At 45.7% G+C, this 22791-nt stretch overlaps 1 protein-coding gene across 1 annotated transcript; it reads left to right on the top strand.

Annotated features, from left to right (window-relative positions):
• The first annotated feature begins 395 nt into the window (after positions 1 to 395).
• On the top strand, positions 396 to 20497 carry LOC134336617 (transmembrane protein 104-like). Its single transcript, XM_063030960.1, has 2 exons — positions 396 to 399; positions 18666 to 20497. Exons 1-2 carry the CDS (start codon positions 396 to 398, stop codon positions 19421 to 19423), a joined length of 762 nt encoding a protein of 253 aa, XP_062887030.1. The 3' UTR covers positions 19424 to 20497.
• The last annotated feature ends 2294 nt before the right edge of the window (positions 20498 to 22791 follow it).

Here is a 22791-nt window from a genome sequence, read left to right as displayed (position 1 = left end):
ACCCAAACCCATCCCATCCAATGACAGTTCACAGACCAGCACTTTGATATATCAGACAGGCTCCCTCCCCTCCCATCATGGGAGAGAGATGTCATTCCAGGAAACAACGAGAGTGGAGACCAGCCACTTGCAGTTCCAACGTTACCATCCTCCATGCTGATACGCCTAGCCCCCATCTCGGAGACTGACAGGCTCTCTCTCGCTCCATGGAAAGAGAGAAAGGGTGGAATCCCCCGAGTTCAGTGTCCTTCGTCTGAGAGCAGCCAGAGTTGAGCCAGCACACTGTCTGCTGTCTCAGTGTTCCAGTCTCGATGTTTGGCACATCATCAAATACTCTAACTTCTATGTTGACCGTATTCTGGCTGGCTGCATCACATCTTGGCACAGCAATTCCAATGGGTAAGACCCTGAAGGCTGCAGATAGCAATTGGCACGGCCCAATCTATCACAGGCCCAGCCCTTCCCACATGGGCAACATCTACAGAAGGAGCTTCCTCAAGGAGAGTATCTGTCATCAACCATCCAGGTCATACTCTGTTCTCTCTGCTCACGTCAGGCAGGAGGTACAGCTGCCCTGGGTCCCACATCAATATTTTCAATGTTCCCTGTGCATTTCCAGATGGCATGTTGGCTCTGGGTTGCTCCTGAAGACCTGTGGCAAAATATACATGTCTGTACGTTTCCCAGTGCTATGTGCCTACTATTGCAGCAAAGTTCCCCGTCTGTGTTCACCCTCTACACCCCTCGCAATTCACTCAACACCTCCTGTACTCACAACCTACTCACTGTATATTCATACCCGAGAGCTTACTGCACAAACCTTTTAACCCTCTGTAGTCACAGTGTCCACTCTTCATCCCGCTGCAGTCATGTTCTCCAACATGCTTTACTCGCACACTGCACCTCATTATCTCACCCACTTACAATCCAATATTAAACACCACCCCCCTCCACTACCCGGAGTCATGTTTCTAAGCTGCTGTACTCACCCTGATTCTCCCTGTACCTACACCCCACCCAAGCTGTACTCACCCTGATTCTCCCTGTGCTTACACCCTACCCATGTTGTACTCACCCTGATTCTCCCTGTGCTTACATCCCACCCATGTTTTACTCACCCTGATTCTCCCTGTTCTTACAGCCTACCCCATGCTGTACTCACCCTTATTCTCCCTGTACCTACACCCTACCCCATGCTGTACTCACCCTGATTCTCCCTGTGCTTACACCCTACCCCATGCTGTACTCACCCTGACTATCCCTGTACTTTCACCCGACCAATGCTGTACTCACCCTGATTCACCGTGTACCTACACCCTGCCCCATGCCGTACTGACACTGATTCTCACTGTGCTTACACCCCACCCATGCTGTACTCACCCTGATTCTCCCTGTGCTTACACCCCACCCATGCTGTACTCACCCTGATTCACCGTGTACCTACGCCCTGCCCCATGCTGTACTCACCCTGATTCTCCCTGTTCGTACACCCCACCCCTTCTGTACTCACCCTCATTCACCCTGTACTTACACCCCACTGCATGCTGTACTCACCCTGATTCTCCCTGTGCTTACACCCCACCCATGCTGTACTCAACCTGATTCTCCTTCTGCTTACACCCCACATCTGCTGTAATAACACTGATTCACTCCGTACTTACACCCCACCCATACTGTACTCACCGATTCTCCCTGTGCTTACACCCTACCCCATGCTGTACTCACCCTGATTATCCCGGTACTTACACCCCACCCATGCTGTACTCACCCTGATTCTCCCTGTACTTACACCACACCCATGCTGTACTCACCCTGTTTCACCCTGTACTTATACCCCACCCCATGCTGTACTCACTCTGATGCTCCCTGTGCTGAACCCACACCCATGCTGTACTCACCCTGATTGTCCCTGTGCTTACACCCTACCCCATGCTGTACTCACCCTGCTTCTCCCTGTGCTTATAACCTACCCATTTTGTACTCAACCTGCTTCTCCCTGTGCTTACACCCTACCCCATGCTGTACTCACCCTGATTCTCCCTGTGCTTACACCCTACCCCATGCTCTACTCAGCCTGATTCTCCCTGTACTTACACCACACCCCATGCTGTACTCATCCTGATTCACCCTGTGCTTACACCCCACCCATGCTGTAATCACCCTGATTGTCCCTGTGCTTACAGCCCACCCATGTTGTACTCACCCTGATTCTCCCTGCGCTTACACCCCATCCATGCTGTACTCACCCTGATTCTCCCTGTGCTTACAGCCCACCCATGATGTACTCACCGTGATTCACCCTGCACTTACACCCCACCCCATGCTCTACTCACCCTGAAAATCCCTGTGCTTACACCCTACCACATGCTGCACTCACCCTGATTCTCCCTGTACTTGCACTCTACCCCATGCTGTACTCTCCCTGATTCACCCTGTGCTTACACCCCCCCATGCTGTACACACCCTGATTCACCCTGTGCGTACACCCTACCCCATGCTCTACTCAACCTGATTCTCCCTGTGCTTATACCCCACCCATGCTGTACTCACCCTGATTCACCCTGTACTTGTACCCAACCACATGTTGTACTCAGCCTGATTCACCCTGTACTTACACCCTACCACATGCTGTACTCACCCTGATCTCCCTGTGCTTACACCCCACCCATGTCTTACTCACCGTGATTCACCCTGTGCTTACACCCCACCCATGCTGTAATAACCCTGATTCTCCCTGTGCTTACAGCCCACCCATGTTGTACTCAACCTGATTCATCCTGTAGTTATGGCCAACCGCATGCTGTACTCACCCTGATTCTCCCTGTGCTTACACCCAACCAATGTTGTACTCACCCTGATTCACTCTGTACTTACACCCTACCTCAAGTTGTACTCACCCTGATTCTCCCTGTGCTTACACCCTACCCATGCTGTACTCACCCTGATTCTCCCTGTACTTACACCCTACCTCAAGTTGTACTCACCCTGATTCTCCCTGTGCTTACACCCCACCCATGCTGTACTCACCCAGATTCACCCTTTACTTACACCCTACCCGATGCTGTACTCACCCTGATTCTCCCTGTGCTTACAAGCTACCCCATGCTGTACTCACCCTGATTCTCCCTGTGCTTACAAGCTACCCCATGCTGTACTCACCCTGATTCTCCCTGTCCTTACACCCCACCCATGCTGTACTGACCCTGATTCTCCCGGTACTTACACCCCACCCATGCTGTACTCACCCTGATTCTCCCTGTGCTTACAACCCACCCATGCTGTACTTACCCTGATTCTCCCTGTGCTTAACCCCCACCCATGCTGTACTCACCCTGATTCTCCATGTGGTTACACCCCACCCATGCTGTAGATACCCTGATTCACCCTGTGCTTACACCCTACCCCATGCCGCACTCACCCTGATTCTCCCTGTACTTACACCCACCCCATGCTGTACTCACCCTGATTCTCCCTGTGCTTAACCCCCACCCATGCTGTACTCACCCTGATTCTCCCTGTGCTTACACCCCACCCATGCTGTAGATACCCTGATTCTCCCTGTGCTTACACCCTACCCCATGCTGTACTCAACCTGCTTCTCCCTGTCCTTACACGCTACACCATGCCGTACGCACCCAGATTCTCCCAGTACTTACACCCCACCCATGCAGTACTCACCCTGATTCTCCCTGTGCTTACATCCTAACACATCCTGTACTCTGCCTGATTCTCTCTGTATTACACCACACCCATGATGTACTCACTGTGATTCACCCTGTACTTACAACCTACCCCATGCTGTACTCACCCTGATTCTCCCTGTACTTGCACCCCACCCATGCTGTACTCACCCTGATTCTCCCCGTACTTATACGCCACCAATGCTGTACTCACCCTCATTCACCCTGTACTTACACCCCATCGCATGCTGTACTCACCCTGATTCTCCCTGTGCTTACACCCCACCCATGCTGTACTCACCCTGATTCTTCCTGTGCTTACACCCCACATATGCTGGAATCACCCTGATTCACTCTGTACTTACACCCCACCCAGACTGTACTCACCAGTCCTCCCTGTACTTACACCCCACCCATGCTGTACTCACCCTGCTTCTCCCTGTGCTTATAACCTACCCCAGGCCGTAGTCACCCTGATTCTCCCTGTACTTCCACCCTACCCCAGGCCGTAGTCACCCTGATTCTCCCTGTACTTCCACCCTACCCCATGCCGTAGTCACCCTGATTCTCCCTGTGCTTACACCCTACCCCATGCTGTACTCAGCCTGATTCTCCCTGTACTTACACCACACCCATGATGTACTCACTGTGATTCACCCTGTACTTACACCCCACCTCATGCTATACTCATCCTGATTCACCCTGTGCTTACACCCCACCCATGCTGTAAGCACCCTGATTCTCCCTGTGCTTACACCCTACCCCATGCTGTACTCAACCTGCTTCTCCCTGTCCTTACACGCTACACCATGCCGTACGCACCCAGATTCTCCCAGTACTTACACCCCACCCATGCAGTACTCACCCTGATTCTCCCTGTGCTTACATCCTAACACATCCTGTACTCTGCCTGATTCTCTCTGTATTACACCACACCCATGATGTACTCACTGTGATTCACCCTGTACTTACAACCTACCCCATGCTGTACTCACCCTGATTCTCCCTGTACTTACACCCCACCCATGCTGTACTCACCCTGATTCTCCCCGTACTTATACGCCACCCATGCTGTACTCACCCTCATTCACCCTGTACTTACACCCCATCGCATGCTGTACTCACCCTGATTCTCCCTGTGCTTACACCCCACCCATGCTGTACTCACCCTGATTCTCCCTGTGCTTACACCCCACATATGCTGGAATCACCCTGATTCACTCTGTACTTACACCCCACCCAGACTGTACTCACCAGTCCTCCCTGTACTTACACCCCACCCATGCTGTACTCACCCTGCTTCTCCCTGTGCTTATAACCTACCCCAGGCCGTAGTCACCCTGATTCTCCCTGTGCTTACACCCTACCCCATGCTGTACTCAACCTGCTTCTCCCTGTCCTTACACGCTACACCATGCCGTACGCACCCAGATTCTCCCAGTACTTACACCCCACCCATGCAGTACTCACCCTGATTCTCCCTGTGCTTACATCCTAACACATCCTGTACTCTGCCTGATTCTCTCTGTATTACACCACACCCATGATGTACTCACTGTGATTCACCCTGTACTTACAACCTACCCCATGCTGTACTCACCCTGATTCTCCCTGTACTTACACCCCACCCATGCTGTACTCACCCTGATTCTCCCCGTACTTATACGCCACCCATGCTGTACTCACCCTCATTCACCCTGTACTTACACCCCATCGCATGCTGTACTCACCCTGATTCTCCCTGTGCTTACACCCCACCCATGCTGTACTCACCCTGATTCTTCCTGTGCTTACACCCCACATATGCTGGAATCACCCTGATTCACTCTGTACTTACACCCCACCCAGACTGTACTCACCAGTCCTCCCTGTACTTACACCCCACCCATGCTGTACTCACCCTGCTTCTCCCTGTGCTTATAACCTACCCCAGGCCGTAGTCACCCTGATTCTCCCTGTACTTCCACCCTACCCCAGGCCGTAGTCACCCTGATTCTCCCTGTACTTCCACCCTACCCCATGCGGTAGTCACCCTGATTCTCCCTGTGCTTACACCCTACCCCATGCTGTACTCAGCCTTATTCTCCCTGTACTTACACCACACCCATGATGTACTCACTGTGATTCACCCTGTACTTACACCCCACCTCATGCTATACTCATCCTGATTCACCCTGTGCTTACACCCCACCCATGCTGTAAGCACCCTGATTCTCCCTGTGCTTACAGCCCACCCATGTTGTACTCACCCTGATTCATCCTGTACTTACGGCCAACCGCATGCTATACTCACCCTAATTCACCCTGTACTTACACCCTACCCCATGCTGTACTCACCCTGATTCTCCCTGCGCTTACACCCCACCCATGCTGTACTCACCCTGATTCTCCCTGTGCTTACAGCCCACCCATGATGTACTCACCGTGATTCACCCTGCACTTACACCCCACCCCATGCTCTACTCACCCTGAAAATCCCTGTGCTTACACCCCACCCATGCTGCACTCACCCTGATTCTCCCTGTACTTGCATTCTACCCCATGCTGTACTCTTCCTGATTCACCCTGTGCTTACACCCCACCCATGCTGTGCACACCCTGATTCGCCCTGTGCTTACACCCTACCCCATGCTCTACTCAGCCTGATTCTCCCTGTGCTTACACCCCACCCATGCTGTACTCACCCTGATTCACCCTGTACTTATACCCAACCAAATGTTATACTCAGCCTGATTCACCCTGTACTTACACCCTACCACATGCTGTACTCACCCTGATCTCCCTGTGCTTACACCCCACCCATGTCTTACTCACCGTGATTCACCCTGTGCTTACACCCTACCCGATGCTGTACTCACCCTGATTCTCCCTGTGCTTACACGCTACCCCATGCTGTACCTACCCTGATTCTCCCTGTACTTACACCCCACCCATGCTGTACTCACCCTCATTCACCCTGTACTTACACCCCACCGCATGCTGTACTCACCCTGATTCTCCCTGTGCTTACACCCCACCCATGCTGTACTGACCCTGATTCTCCCTGTGCTTACACCCCACATATGCTGTAATCACCCTGATTCACTCTGTACTTACACCCCACCCATACTGTACTCACCGATTCTCCCTGTGCTTACAGCCCACCCATGTTGTACTCACCCTGATTCATCCTGTACTTACGGCCAACCGCATGCTGTGCTCACCCTGATTCTCCCTGTGCTTACACCCTACCCATGTTGTACTCACCCTGCTTCTCTCTGTGCTCACACCCTACCCCATGCCGTACTCAGCCGATTCTCCCTGTACTTACACCCTACCTCAAGTTGTACTCACCCTGATTCTCCCTGTGCTTACACCCCACCCATGCTGTACTCACCCAGATTCACCCTTTACTTACACCCTACCCGATGCTGTACTCACCCTGATTCTCCCTGTACTTGCACTCTACCCCATGCCGTACTCAGCCGATTCTCCCTGTACTTACACCCTACCCCATGCTGTACTCACCCTGATTCACCCTGTGCTTACACCCTACCCCATTCTGTACTCACCCTGATTCTCCCTGAACTTAAACCCTACCCCATGTTGTACTCACCCTGATTCACAGTGTGCTTACACCCTACCCCATGCTGTACTCAGCCGATTCTCCCTGTACTTACACCCTACCCCATGCTGTACACACCCTGATTCTCCCTGTGCTTACACCCTACCCCATGCTGTACTCACCCTGATTCACCTTGTGCTTACACCCTACCCCATGCTGTACTCACCCTGATTCACCCTGTGCTTACACCCTACCCCATGCTGTACTCACCCTGATTCTCCCTGTGCTTACACCCTACCCCATGCTGTACTCACACTGATTCTCCCTGTACTTACACCCCACCCATGCTGTACTCACCCTGATTTTCCCTGTACTTACACCCCACCGCATGCTGTACTCACCCTGATTCACCCTGTGCTTCCTCCCACCCATGCTGTAATCACCCTGATTCTCCCTGTGCTTACATCCCACCCATGCTGTACTCACCCTGATTCACCCTGTGCTTACACCCTACCCCATGCTGTACTCACCCTGATTCTCCCTGCGCTTACACCCTACCCCATGCTGTACTCACACTGATTCTCCCTGTACTTACACCCCACCCATGCTGTACTCACCCTGATTTTCCCTGTACTTACACCCCACCGCATGCTGTACTCACCCTGATTCACCCTGTGCTTCCTCCCACCCATGCTGTAATCACCCTGATTCTCCCTGTGCTTACATCCCACCCATGTTGTACTCACCCTGATTCATCCTGTACTTACGGCTAACCGCATGCTGTACTCACCCTGATTCTCCCTGTGATTACACCCTACCCATGTTGTACTCACCCTGATTCTCCCTGTACTTACACCCTACCCCATGCTGTACTGACCCTGATTCTCCCTGCGCTTACACCCCACCCAATCTGTACTCACCCTGATTCTTCCTGTGCTTACGGCTAACCACATGCTATACTCACCCTGATTCTCCCTGTGATTACACTCTACCCAAGTTGTACTCACCCTGATTCTCCCTGTACTTACACCCTACCCCATGCTGTACTCACCCTGATTCTCCCTGTGTTTACAGCCCACCCATGTTGTACTCAACCTGATTCATCCTGTAGTTACGGCCAACTGCATGCTGTACTCACCCTGACTCTCCCTGTGCTTACACCCCACATATGCTGTAATCACCCTGATTCACTCTGTACCTATACCCCACCCATACTGTACTCAATGATTCTCCCTGTGCTTACACCCTACTCCATGTTGTACTCACCGTATTTCACCCTGCACTTACACCCCACCCCATGCTGCACTCACCCTGATTCTCCCTGTGCTTACACCCTACCCCATGCTGTACTCACCCTGATTCTCCCTGTACTTACACCCTACCCATGCTGTACTCACTCTGTTTCACCCTGTACTTATACCCCACCCCATGCTGTACTCACCCTGATTCTCCCTGTACTTACACCCTACCCAATGCTGTACTCACCCTGCTTCTCCCTGTGCTTATAACCTACCCATTTTGTACTCAACCTGCTTCTCCCTGTGCTTACACCCTACCCCATGCTGTACTCAGCCTGATTCTCCCTGTACTTCCACCCTACCGCATGCCGTAGTCACCCTGATTCTCCCTGTGCTTACACCCTACCCCATGCGGTACTCAGCCTGATTCTCCCTGTACTTACACCACACCTATGATGTACTCACTGTGATTCACCCTGTACTTACACACCATCCCATGCTGTACTCATCCTGATTCACCCTGTGCTTACACCCCACCCATACTGTACTCACTGATTCTCCCTGTGCTTACAGCCCACCCATGTTGTACTCACCCTGATTCATCCTGTACTTACGGCCAACCGCATGCTATACTCACCCTGATTCTCCCTGTGATTACACTCTACCCAAGTTGTACTCACCCTGAATCTCCCTGTACTTACACCCTACCCCATGCTGTACTCACGCTGATTCTCCCTGCGCTTACACCCCACCCATGCTGTAATCACCCTGATTCTCCCAGCGCTTACAGCCCACCCATGTTGTACTCACCCTGATTCATCCTGTACTTACGGCTAACCGCATGCTGTACTCACCCTGATTCTCCCTGTGCTTACACCCGACCCATGTTGTATTCACCCTGCTTCTCTCTGTGCTTACACCCTACCGCATGCCGTACTCACCCGATTCTCCCTGTACTTACACCCTACCCCATGCTGTACTCACCCTGATTCACCCTTTACTTACACCCCCCCATGCTGTACTCACCCTGATTCTCCCTGTGCTTACACCCCACATATGCTGTAATCACCCTGATTCACTCTGTACTTACACCCCACCCATACTGTACTCACCGATTCTCCCTGTGCTTACACCCTACCCCATGCTGTACTCACCCTGATTCTCCCTGTACTTACACCCCACCCATGCTGTACTCACCCTGTTACTCCCTGTGCTTACTCCCCATCCATGCTGTACTCACCCTGATTCACCCTTTACTTACACCCTACCCGATGCTGTACTCACCCTGATTCACCCTGTGCTTACACCCCACCCATGCTGTAGTCACCCTGATTCTCCCTGTGCTTACAGCCTACCACATGCGGCACTCACTCTGATTCTCGCTGTACTTGCACTCAACCCCATGCTGTGCTCACCCTGATTCACCCTCTGCTTACACCCCACCCATGCTGTACTCACCCTTATTCGCCCTGTGCTAACACCCTACCCGATGTCTACTCAGCCTGATTCTCCCTGTGCTTACACCCCACCCATGCTGTACTCACCCTGATTCACTAAGTACTTATACCCAACCACATGTTGTACTCAGCCTGATTCACCCTGTACTTACAGCCTACCCCAAGCTGTAGTCACCCTGATATCCCTGTGCTTACACCCCACCCATGTCTTACTCACCCTGATTCACCCTGTACTTACACCCCACCCATGCTGTAATCACCCTGTTTCTCCCTGTGCTTACAGCCCACCCATGTTGTACTCACCCTGATTCATCCTGCAGTTACGGCCAACCGCATGCTGTACTCACCCTGATTCCACCTGTGCTTACACCCCACCCACGCTGTACTCACCCTGATTCACCCTTTCCTTACATCTTACCCGATGCTGTACTCACCCTAATTCACCCTGTGCTTACCCCCTACTTCATGCTGTACTCACCCTGATTCTCCCTGTACTTACACCCCACCCATGCTGTACTCACCGTGATTCACCCTGTACTTACACCCCACCGCATGCTGTACTCACCCTGATTCTCCCTGTGTTTACACCCCACCCATGCTGTACTCACCCTGATTCTCCCTGTGCTTACACCACACATATGCTGTAATCACCCTGATTCACTCTGTACTTACACCCCACCCATACTGTACTCACCCTGATTCTCCCTGTACTATCACCCCACCCCTGCTGTATTCACCCTGATTCTACCTGTACTTACACCCCACCCATGCTGTACTCACCCTGTTTAACCCTGTACTTACACCCCACCCATGCAGTACTCACCTTGATTCACCCTTTACTTACACCCTACCCGATGCTGTACTCACCCTGATTCACCCTGTGCTTAAACCCCACCCATTCTGTAGTCACCTTGATTCACCCTGTCCTTACACCCCACCCATGCTGTACTGACCGTAATTCACCCTGTGCTAACCACCTACCCATGTTGTACTCAACCTGCTTCTCCCTGTCCTTACACCCTACCCCTTGCTGTACTCACCCAGATTCTCCCTGTACTTACACCCCACCCATGCAGTACTCACCCTGATTCACCCTGTACTTACACCCCACCCCATGCTGTACTCACCCTGATTCTCCCTGTGCTTAACCCACACCCATGCTGTACTCACCCTGATTGTCCCTGTACTAACAACCTACCCCATGCTGTACTCACCCTGCTTCTCCCTGTACTTATAACCTACCCATTTTGTACTCAACTTGCTTCTCCCTGTCCTTACACCCTACCCCATGCTGTACTCACCCTGATTCTCCCTGTACTTCCACCCTACCCCATGCTGTACTCACCCTGATTCTCCCTGTACTTACACTACATCCATGATGTACTCACTGTGATTCACCCTGTACTTACACCCCACCCCATGCTGTACTCTCCCTGATTCACCCTGTGCTTACACCCCACCCATGCTGTACACACCCTGATTCGCCCTCTCCTTACACCCTACCCCATGCTCTACTCAGCCTGATTCTCCCTGTGCTTACACCCCACCCATGCTGTACTCACCCTGATTCACTATGTACTTATACCCAACCACATGTTGTACTCAGCCTGATTCACCCTGTACTTACACCCTACCACATGCTGTACTCACCCTGATCTCCCTGTGCTTACACCCCACCCATGTCTTACTCACCCCGATTCACCCTGTGCTTACACCCCACCCATGCTGTAACCACCCTGATTCTCCCTGTGCTTACAGCCCACCCATGTTGTACTCAACCTGATTCATCCTGTAGTTATGGCCAACCGCATGCTTTCTTTCTTTCTTTTTAAATCTTTTTATTGAGTAAGTATACAAAAAAGGTAAGCCATATAAACATTAATACAATGTTAAAGTACAATAAAATTCCAAAAGATAACAATACCAAAAAGAAAATACTACAAACAATGTAATTTAAGCATAAGAAACCAAGATAACATAATAGTATACTAGATTTTATATATATCAATGGAAAAAAAAAAGAAAAAAAAACCCCCAAAAAAAAACCCACCGTGCAACTACCTAAAAGCAAAGCAAAGCAATGGGCTAACTTGAAACCAAACAGAGTTAAACTTAAAATCACGTCCTCAATCCCGACCTCCATTAAAACAGTGAAAAAAAAACAAGAAGGGTAAATATTACATTAAATGAAAATATCGAATAAAAGGTCCCCAAATCTGTTCAAATTTAAATGAAGAATCATAAAGGTTACTTCTAATTTTCTCCAGATTCAAACATAAAATCGTCTGAGAAAACCAAAAAAAGGTAGTTGGAGCATTAAGCTCTTTCCAATGTTGTAAAATACATCTTTTCGCCATTAAAGTAAGAAAAGCAATCATTCTACGGGCTGAAGGGGAAAGATTACTAGAAATTTTAGGTAGTCCAAAGATAGCAGTAATAGGGTGAGGAGAGATATCTATATTTAATACCTTAGAAATAATATTGAAAATATCTCTCCAAAAAGTTTCCAAAGTAGGGCAAGACCAAAACATATGAGTTAAAGAGGCTATCTGCCCCGAACATCTATCACAGAAAGGATTAATATGCGAGTAAAAACGCGCTAACTTATCTTTGGACATATGTGCTCTATGAACCACTTTAAATTGAATTAGGGAATGTTTAGCACAAATAGAGGAAGTATTAACTAATTGTAAAATCTGCCCCCAATCATCCACAGAAATGGTAAGCCCCAATTCCTGTTCCCAATCTACCCTAATCTTATCAAATGGAGCTTTCCTAAGTTTCATAATAATATTATAAATCATAGCCGATGCACCTTTCTGACATGGATTAAGGTTAATTATCGAATCTAAAATATATATAGGAGGAAGCATTGGAAAGGAAGAAAGTATAGTACTTGGGAAATTTCTAACTTGTAAATATCTAAAAAAATGTATTCTTGATAAGTTATATTTATTAGATAATTGTTCAAAAGACATAAGGGAACCATCTAAAAATAAATCCAAAAACCGTAAAATACCCTTAGTCTTCCAAGTTTGAAAAGCGCGATCCGTAAAAGAGGGAGGAAAAAATATGTTGCCTAAAATAGGAATCGCTAACCCGAATTGATTAAGATCAAAAAATTTTCTGAATTGAAACCAAATGCGCAAAGCATATTTAACTATCGGGTTAGAGACCTGCTTAAGGCGTTTCGAATCAAAAGGAAGAGAGGAACCTAAAATAGAACCAAGTGTATAACCCTGAACAGATTGTAATTCCAATGCTACCCATTTAGGAATAGATAGTATGTCCCGGTCAAGTAACCAAAATTTCATATGTCGAATATTAATAGCCCAATAATAAAATCTAAAGTTAGGTAATGCTAAACCTCCATCTCTCTTAGCTTTCTGTAAATGTATTTTACCCAGTCTCGGATTCTTATTCTGCCAAATAAATGAAGAAATTTTAGAGTCAACTTTATCAAAAAAAGATTTAGGAACGAAAATTGGTAATGCCTGAAACACATATAAAAATTTTGGCAAAAAAAACATCTTAACTGCATTAATACGACCAATCAAAGTTAAATATAAGGGAAACCATTTAGATGAAAGTTGAGTAATATGGTCTATTAATGGTAAAAAGTTAGTCTTAAATAAATCTTTATGTTTACAAGTAATTTTAATCCCAAGATATGAAAAGTAATTATTAATCAATTTAAATGGAAATTTATAATATAAGGGAAGATGTTTATTAATCGGAAAAAGTTCACTCTTACTAAGATTTAATTTATAACCTGAGAAAAGACCAAATTGTGCTAATAACTCTAAAACAGCAGGAATGGATCTCTCAGGATTAGAAATATATAAAAGTAAATCATCAGCATAGAGTGATAATTTATGGGACTTTAATCCCCGAGTTATCCCAGTAATATTTGAAGATTCTCGAATAGCAATTGCAAGAGGTTCTAATGCAATATCAAATAATAGGGGACTAAGAGGACAGCCTTGTCGAGTACCACGAAAGAGAGGAAAAAAAGGTGAGTTTAAGGAGTTAGTACGAACCGAGGCTACAGGGGAGTGATATAACAGTTTAATCCAGGATATAAATTTCAAGCTAAAATTAAACATTTCAAGCACCTTAAATAAATAAGGCCATTCTACTCTATCAAAAGCTTTCTCGGCATCTAAAGAAATAACACACTCAGGAACATTTTGTGAGGGAGTATAAACGATATTTAACAATGTACGAATATTATAAAAAGAGTAACGACCTTTAATAAAACCCGTTTGGTCTTCCGAAATAATAGAAGGAAGCACTTTTTCTAGTCTATTTGCTAATAACTTAGAAAAAACTTTAGAATCAACATTTAATAAAGATATTGGTCTATAAGATGCACATTGAGCAGGGTCTTTATCCTTCTTTAGTATTAAAGAAATTGATGCTCTATTAAAAGATTCCGGAAGTTTACCAAGTTTCAAAGAAGCCTCAAAAACCTTATAGAGCCAAGGAATCAATAAAGAAGCAAAACATTTATAAAATTCAACGGTAAACCCATCAGGGCCAGGAGCTTTCCCCAGATTCATAGAAAAAATAACATTCTTAATCTCATCCATTGTAATGGAAGTATCTAATAAAGAAGACATATCCTGTGAAATCAGAGGGAAGTCTAACTTATCTAAAAAATCATTCATATATTTAGAATCTCGAGGAGACTCTGATTGATATAAAGAAGAATAAAAATCACAAAAGGTTTGATTAATCCCCACATGATCCAATATCAATCGATCATTTTGGTTATAAATCTGATTGATTTGAGATTTAACATAATTAGATTTCAATTGATTAGCCAGCAGCTTGCCAATTTTATCACTGTGAACATAAAAATCACTTCTTGTTTTCTTTAATTGGTTTACAATCGAGGACGAGAGTAGTAAACTGTGTTCCATTTGAAGTTCAGTTCTTTGTTTGTATAGCTCCTCAGAAGGAGCCATAACATATTTCTTATCAATTTCTTTAATCTTGTCCACAATTACCATCTCCTCCTGCTTCTGTTTCTTCCTCAAAGCAACGGAATACGAAATAATCTGACCCCGAATATAGGCTTTAAAAGTGTCCCAAAGAGTGTTAACCGAAATATCTTCTGTATGGTTAATTGTAAAAAAAAGCTCAATCTGTTCATTCATAAAATTAACAAAGTCCGAGTCCTGAAGCAACAGCGAATTAAAACGCCATTGTCTATTGTTTGGTATATTGGCCATAATTTTAATAGAAAGCTTAAGTGGAGCATGATCCGAAATGGTTATAGAATCATAATCACATTTAATCACTGAAGGAATGAGACGAGAATCAATGAAAAAATAATCAATTCTTGAATAGGAATGATGAACATGTGAAAAGAAGGAAAAATCTTTTTCCTGAGGATGCAGAAAACGCCAAATGTCCGTCGACCCAGAATCAGAAAGGAAAAAATTAATCAAATTTGCAGATTTATTAGGTAAAGTCCGTAAAGGAGCCGAACGGTCCAAAGCTGGAGATAAACAGGTATTAAGATCTCCGCCCCAAATCAATGAAAACTCGTTCAAATTCGGAAACTGATCAAACAATGATTTATAAAATTCCGGACAATCCATATTAGGAGCATAAACATTAACCAAAACTACTTTTTTATTAAATAATAAACCACTAACCAATAAAAATCTACCATTCGGATCAGAGATAATATCCTGTTGTATAAAAGTAACTGAGGAGTCTATAAAAATAGAGACGCCTCGAATCTTAGCATTGGAGTTCGAATGAAATTGTTGTCCCTTCCAGAATTTGAAAAAACGTAGTCTGTCCCCCCTCCGTACGTGGGTCTCTTGTAAAAATAAAATTTGTGCTTTAAGTCTCCGGAACACTTTAAAAACTTTTTTCCTTTTAATAGGATGATTAAGACCATTAGTATTCCAGGAGACAAAATTAATAATAGACTCCATAAATCCTAAAGTCAACCCATAACAAGGAGGATTGACAATAGGCGCGACCCACAAACCCGGAGAGGAAACAGAACATACAAAAGATACCGGGGAAAAGGACGCAACCAATACTTCAATAATGTATATAGCCCAAAGAGAAACAAACTAAAACGTGAAGCCCCTCCCACCGCCCCCCACCCCAGGACCCCAAGGCGAAATCTAAAGCAGACCCGCCAGAAAGAAGCAAGCGCTAAAACTACCCCCATGACTTCCGGTATACGCTCCCTAAAAAAAAGGTATAAATATGAAAAGGATCAGCTAATTGTAAAACAGTAAAAAAATAAGTAAAAAAAAGTTAGCTCAATTAAAATACACACAGAACAGAACAAAAGCCGGAAAGTATATATTAAAAAAAAACCACAATAAACCTCAAACTCATGAATAGACACAGCAACAAAAAAAATAGGATTATTAACATAAAATGATTATAAAAAGCAAAACAGAATAAAATTAAAAAAAAAACTACAAAATTTAAGGCCGCACAGGAAATACGTAAGATGACAAAAGGGAAGTAACCACCCAGAATCCCCTGGGAAAAGAAAGAAATGACGCAGTTAAAAAGAAAGTTTAGCAGCCATATTAAGAAATCGAAAGTAAACTTTTCTGCCCAAATAGGGCACAGAAAAGTTAAAACCAACCAATTCACAGCCTCCGATCAACGGAGAAAATTAAAAAAAGGCAATTAAGATGTTGAAGATGAAAGTTGATCCAGATAACTCTGGGCATCCGATGGAGAATCAAAAAAACGAAGGGCTCCATCTAACATGCGAATCCTTAGACGTGCAGGGTACAACAGCGCTGGTCTTAAATCCATCTTATAGAATTCCGACATCACGGATCTGTAACGGACCCGTTGGTCCCAGATTGGTTTACTGAAATCTTCCACGAATCGGAACTTAAGATCCGAAAAATCAATGAAACCTTTAGATCGAGCGAATCGAAACAGTCTCTCCTTGTCTTGAAAGTAATGAAAACGTAAGATAACATGCCTAGGTCTATCTGACCTAGACGAGTATGATGGGATTCTGTGAACACGATCCAGTAGCGGTGGTTGGTCAGGAAATACAGTAGGGAATGCATCTTTTAAAAGTTGGGAGAAATATTTCATAGGGTTGTTAGCTTCCACGGCTTCCCTGACGCCAATCATTCGTAAATTCTGCCGTCGCATTCTAGATTCCAAGTCAGAGTTTTTAAAAGTCAAAAAGTCAAGTTTCTTCTTCATTACATTAATTGTTTCTTCGACTTTCCCCATCTTAAGCTCACTTTGTTGCGCGGATTTTTGAAGACCAGATATAGCCGACTGATGTTCCGCAATACATGTTTGCATCTTATCAATTAAATCGGCAATTTTCTGGAACTTAGTTGAGATTTCCGTATGAATCAGGTCTTTAACAGAGCCCATAATTTCTGTACGAATCATCTCCCTAACAGAGGTTGAAATTTCCCTCTGAATTAACTCCGATATAGCTTTCAAAGTCACCGGTGATTCAGTCGGAGGGAGATCCGTAGCTTTCGGTTTAACCGGAGGTTTACCATCCTTGCCGTCTTTCCCGTTCTTAGACATAGCCGATCTCAGTATCATCCAATTGTCAGAGAATTCAGTTTAATTCAAAGTATTGTAAAAATTGATGCCTTAATAGTTAATTAAAGTATAGCTGACCATAGAGAGAAAAAACTCAGAGGTAATGGAGCGAGTCAAGAACGCGACTTCACTCCATGAGCGCTACCGGAAGTCTCCCGGTTTATACTCTTATCAGCCACTTTATTAGGTACACCTGCTTGTTAATACAAATATCTAATCAGCCAATCATGTGATGATGCAACAATGCATAAAAGCAAGTAGACATGGTCAAGAGGTTCAGTTGTTCTTTAAACCAAACAGCAGAATGGGGAAGGAATGTCACTTAAGTGATTTTGACTGTGGAATGATTGTTGGTGCCAGATGGGGTGGTTTGAGTATATCAGGATCTGTTGATCTCCTGGGATTTTCACACAAAACAATTTACAGGGAATGGTGTGAAAAACAAAAAGCATCCAGTGAGCAGCAGTTCTGTGGGTGAAAATGTCTTGTTATTTCGAGAGGTCAGAGGAGAATGATCACATTGATTCAAACTGACAGATGTGCACAGTAACTCAAATGACCATGGATTACACCAGTGGTGTGCAGGAGAGCCTCTCTGAATGCACAACATGTCGAACCTCCAAGTGGATGGGCTACAGCAGCTGATGGCCAGAAGCATGTACTCGGTGACCACTTCATTGGGTTTGGGAGGTCCCTGATAGAGTGGCCATTGAATGTGTGTGATGGACAGATTCAGCTTCACGTTCACACTTGGGAGGGAAATGGCCAGAGCTATCTTTGCTGTGGCTTCTTGCACAGCTTGCATTCAGGTAATTTCCCCATGGAGCTTTTGTTAAGTGAGCTAGTCATTGTAGACCACTTGGCTTTCATGCCACTGAAGCTGGCATCCTCTTGGGCCAATGCAAATGTGTTGGCAGAAGTCAGGAGCAATCAACTTTAGCTGCTTGATGGAGCACTCACTTTTAATTTTAATATGATGCAAAGTGATAGCCTAACACAGTTGCATTGTGTGTGTGTGTCTCTCTCTCTACAGAAGTTGCCTGACCTGCTGAGTATTTCCAGTATTCTGGTTTTGTTATGTAGCTTGCTTCTGGTTTTTGTTTTCTTTTCTGTTCTTTCAATGTGTTAAATTCTTGCTTTATTTTCTAACCATTGTTTTCTTGCCTTTCAGCTTTTACAATCATGATCATCCTGGCTTTGATCAGGATAAGTAAAGGGAGAGGAGAGGGTCATCCACAGATTGCCAACTTCTCCGGAATCCCCAACTTGTTTGGTGTCTGCGTCTATTCTTTCATGTGTCAACATTCCCTGCCCTCCCTCATCACCCCCATCAGTAAGAAGAAGCACATGAACACATTGGTCCTGGTCGATTATGTGCTCATCCTGGCCTTCTACAGCTTACTGTCTTTCACGGCCATCTTCTGCTTCAGTAACCTGAAGGACATGTACACTCTCAACTTCACAAGCAACTGTGATGTTGTCAGTGTGCCCTTTATCCGCTACTTCTTAGGGCTTTTCCCAGTTTTCACAATCAGCACAAACTTCCCGATAATTGCAGTTACCTTGCGTAATAACTGGAAGACCGTCTTTCACAGAGAAGGGGGAATGTATCCGTGGCTCATTGACCGGATTGTCTTTCCCCTGATCACCATTATTCCCGCTATCCTAGTGGCGTTCTGCACCCATGACCTGGAGACTCTGGTGGGCATTACTGGTTCTTATGCGGGCACAGGCATTCAGTATATCATTCCCGCCTGTTTGGTTCACTTCAGCAGAAAGGACACTGAACTGGTGTTCGGAAGTCACGCTCAAAATAAGCACAGCTCACCATTCAAGCACACTTTCTGGGTGGTATTTGTACTGGTGTGGTCAATGTCGTGCTTCATATTTGTAACGGCCAACATTGTACTGACGGAAACTAAGCACTGAGCATCGACACTGCCTGAAAGGACACCTGCCTTGTCTATCAGACTTGAAAGCCCTAATTCCTTCACTGTGACTAAAAGTGAAGATTTTGCAGGTCACTACATCATGCTAGTCGGTTGCTGTTTTGCAAACATGTAAATCTTCATTCCTCTCCCCAGGGTACTGATCGGTTTACTTTTGGCAGAAAATGGTGTTTAATTTGGGCAGTTTATAAATTAAATGAGCAGCTTCTTGCAAAAGGAATCATGTACATTATTAACCCTAGAGTGATTCACCACCGTTCCGGCTTTGAATGTTTATCAGTGACTGTTCTTGTTGAGGAATGTTCTTGTGAACCAAGACAAATTCCTTGTGGTTTACAATTATTGGTGATGATTAAACAAGATGGCTGCAGACAAAACAGCCATACACCTCAGCTGTAAAATGTAAAGCATTTGGTGCAGTTCTGTGGGATAAAGCAGCTTTAATCTGAAGTGACAACATTGTTGCTGGATATAACCTGGCACTTTTTAACCTGCCCAGTGCTGATTTGGATGTAAAGGGCAGATGTTTTCCAAAGAATGTACAGACTCTGGCATCCCTTGGCTGCTGATTTGCCAGGTGTAGAGGTACAACTCTACATATCCAGTTTGAGTCTGCTTTCTTACCCTTAACAACCCAGAATTCCACCCCCTGCCCCGCCCAACATAACTCCCTGTTCCCAATAATTCACTGTTCAACTTTCCTCCAGTGCCTTGTATTCTGTCTGTGAGGAAACGTGCTTTGGTTCCTCAGACCATTCTGTTGTGCCTATTTTTCAACCCTCTCCACTTGGAGAGACAGGGATGGGATGGTGACTGCTCAAACTGCCGGACAGTGCAGGCAGACTGGTTTACCACCCAATCACAAGCCTCCGCTTCGAGCTGGATTTTTGTCGCAGCCTTCACTCCGTTGCACACCCCAGAATGCATCATGTTTTGCGTGGGAAGAATTTAAAACAAAAAGCTATGAATTTTGCAGGAGAAGGTGGTTTTGTGTTTCAGCACTCAATACCAATGTATAGTTATGTATCCCTTATTCTAATTGTACAGTAAAGTATTTGGAACCTATTTGTCTGCCTTGTTGTTAATCAATAGCACAGCCTTCATGTGTCCTCTTTGGAACCCAGTAATACGCGGGTTTACCTGTGATGACCACCAACTGGGTGTGGCCACTGATAGCCAGTGTACCTGAGGTAGTGTTTATAATACGAGGTGACAAACGGGTACTGGCTCAGGAGGCGTGTACAGTCTGACTGGCACCGGACTCGATTCATACTGAGTTATCCTGAGCTGCCAGGGCAGAGCTCCGCTGGTTGTGGATTTCATCATTTAGATCTCTTGCTAATGTTTGAAGTTGGAACTTGATTCACATTGAATCACTCTGATTTTGATTGGAGTGCTCAATTTAGTTTGTGATCTCACTCTATTTAATTTTAGAATTATTTATATTCCGCAGCTTGAAATACTTGCCAGACTAATTCATTCCAGTTGTCTGACCTTGTAACTTATTTCCATTTGATCTCAGTGTCGAATATGAAAAGTTGATATTTTTACAAAGATGTTGGATCAAAGAGAGTTAGCACTCAGCTCCCTCTGCCTCTTCATCAGAATTGTCAGGTTAGAACCTGATTCACACAAAGCACCATCTCATTGCACAAGGGAAGAAATTGATCTTCATCAATAAAAAGTTATACGGCTGCAAAAGGTTGACATCAAATAATGTTCAAATATTTTGAAATATGTTAATTATGGATATGGTTTCACTTCAAGGTTTATCTAATAAGTTAATAAGTTACTTTTATTAAATTTATTGAGTAAAATGAAAATCTACTCAACCCCAAAACTGAATTAGTTAGAGACACAGTTTCACACTCGTCTCTCTCTAACTTTGCAATTTCACTGTTCTATTAACTAATTTTACATCATAATCTGTTTCTTGTGAACCATTTTATTCAGTTTTTGCAAGCCTGGGAAGACTACAAATTTTACCCCTGAGGAGATAGTGGTGAGCTGTTGCCTTGAACTGCCGTAGTTCTTCTCATGAGAGGATCCCCACAGTATGATCAAGAAGTGAGCTCCAGAATAGACCCAACAATGGTTAAAAGCAAGCAAGATATTTCTAAGTTATGCTGTTGTGCAGCTTGAGGGAAACTGCAGGTGGCTAGTACACTTGTCCTTGGTCGTTCAGATGCCATTAGAGCAGTCTGGGTGAATAATTGCAGTACATTTTGATGGCACAATCTGTAGTCAGTTTGAGCTGGTTATGGAAAGAATGAATATTTCAGGTGGCTAGTAAAGGGAGCTGGTTTGTCCTGACTGTTGTAAAGCTCTTAAGTTGGAATAACAAGGGAAGAATGTTCCATGACACTCCCGAATGCATATTAGCTGAGGAAGAATCAGCAAAACTTGACTCAGTTCTATCACTAAATGTACAGCGCAAGGACTTAGTTTTGAGTCTGAAGTTGCACTCATCTACAAACTTTGTAATTCATATATAAGGTCCCTCATGTAGGTCACCCTGATTCTCCCTGTGCTTACACCCCACCAATGTTGTACTCACCCTGAATCACCCTGTACTTACAACCCACCGCATCCTGTACTCACCCTGATTCTCCCTGTGCTTACACCCCACCCATGCTGTACTGACCCTGATTCTCCCGGTACTTACACCCCACCCATGCTGTGATCACCCTGATTCTCCCTGTGCTTACACCCCACCCATGCTGTACTCACCCTGATTCTCCCTGTGCTTACACCCCACATATGCTGTAATCACCCTGATTCACTCTGTACTTATACCCCACCCATACTGTACTCACCGATTCTCCCTGTGCTTACACCCTACCCCATGTTGTACTCACCGTGATTCACCCTGCACTTACACCCCACCCCATGCTCTACTCACCCTGATTCTCCCTGTGCTTACACTCTACCACATGCTGCATTCACCCTGATTCTCCCTGTACTTGCACTCTACCCCATGCTGTATTTACCCTCATTCACCCTGTGCTTACAGCCCACCCATACTGTAATCACCCTGATTCTCCCTGTGCTTACACCCTACCCCATGCTGTACTCACCCTGATTCTCCCTGTACTTACACCCCACCCATGCTGTACTCACTCTGTTTCACCCTGTATTTACACCCCACCCCATGCTGTACTCACCCTGATTCTCCCTGTGCTTCCACCCTACCCCATGCCGTAGTCACCCTGATTCTCCCTGTACTTACACCCTACCCCATGCTGTGCTCAGCCTGATTCTCCCTGTACTTACACTACACCCATGATGTACTCACTGTGATTCACCCTGTACTTACACCCTACCCCATGCTGTACTCATCCTGATTCA

The sequence above is a fragment of the Mobula hypostoma genome, chromosome 22 (assembly GCF_963921235.1).
Source record: "Mobula hypostoma chromosome 22, sMobHyp1.1, whole genome shotgun sequence".
In the NCBI taxonomy this organism is placed as follows: domain Eukaryota; kingdom Metazoa; phylum Chordata; class Chondrichthyes; order Myliobatiformes; family Myliobatidae; genus Mobula; species Mobula hypostoma.
This window is presented reverse-complemented; position numbering and strand designations above follow the sequence as displayed.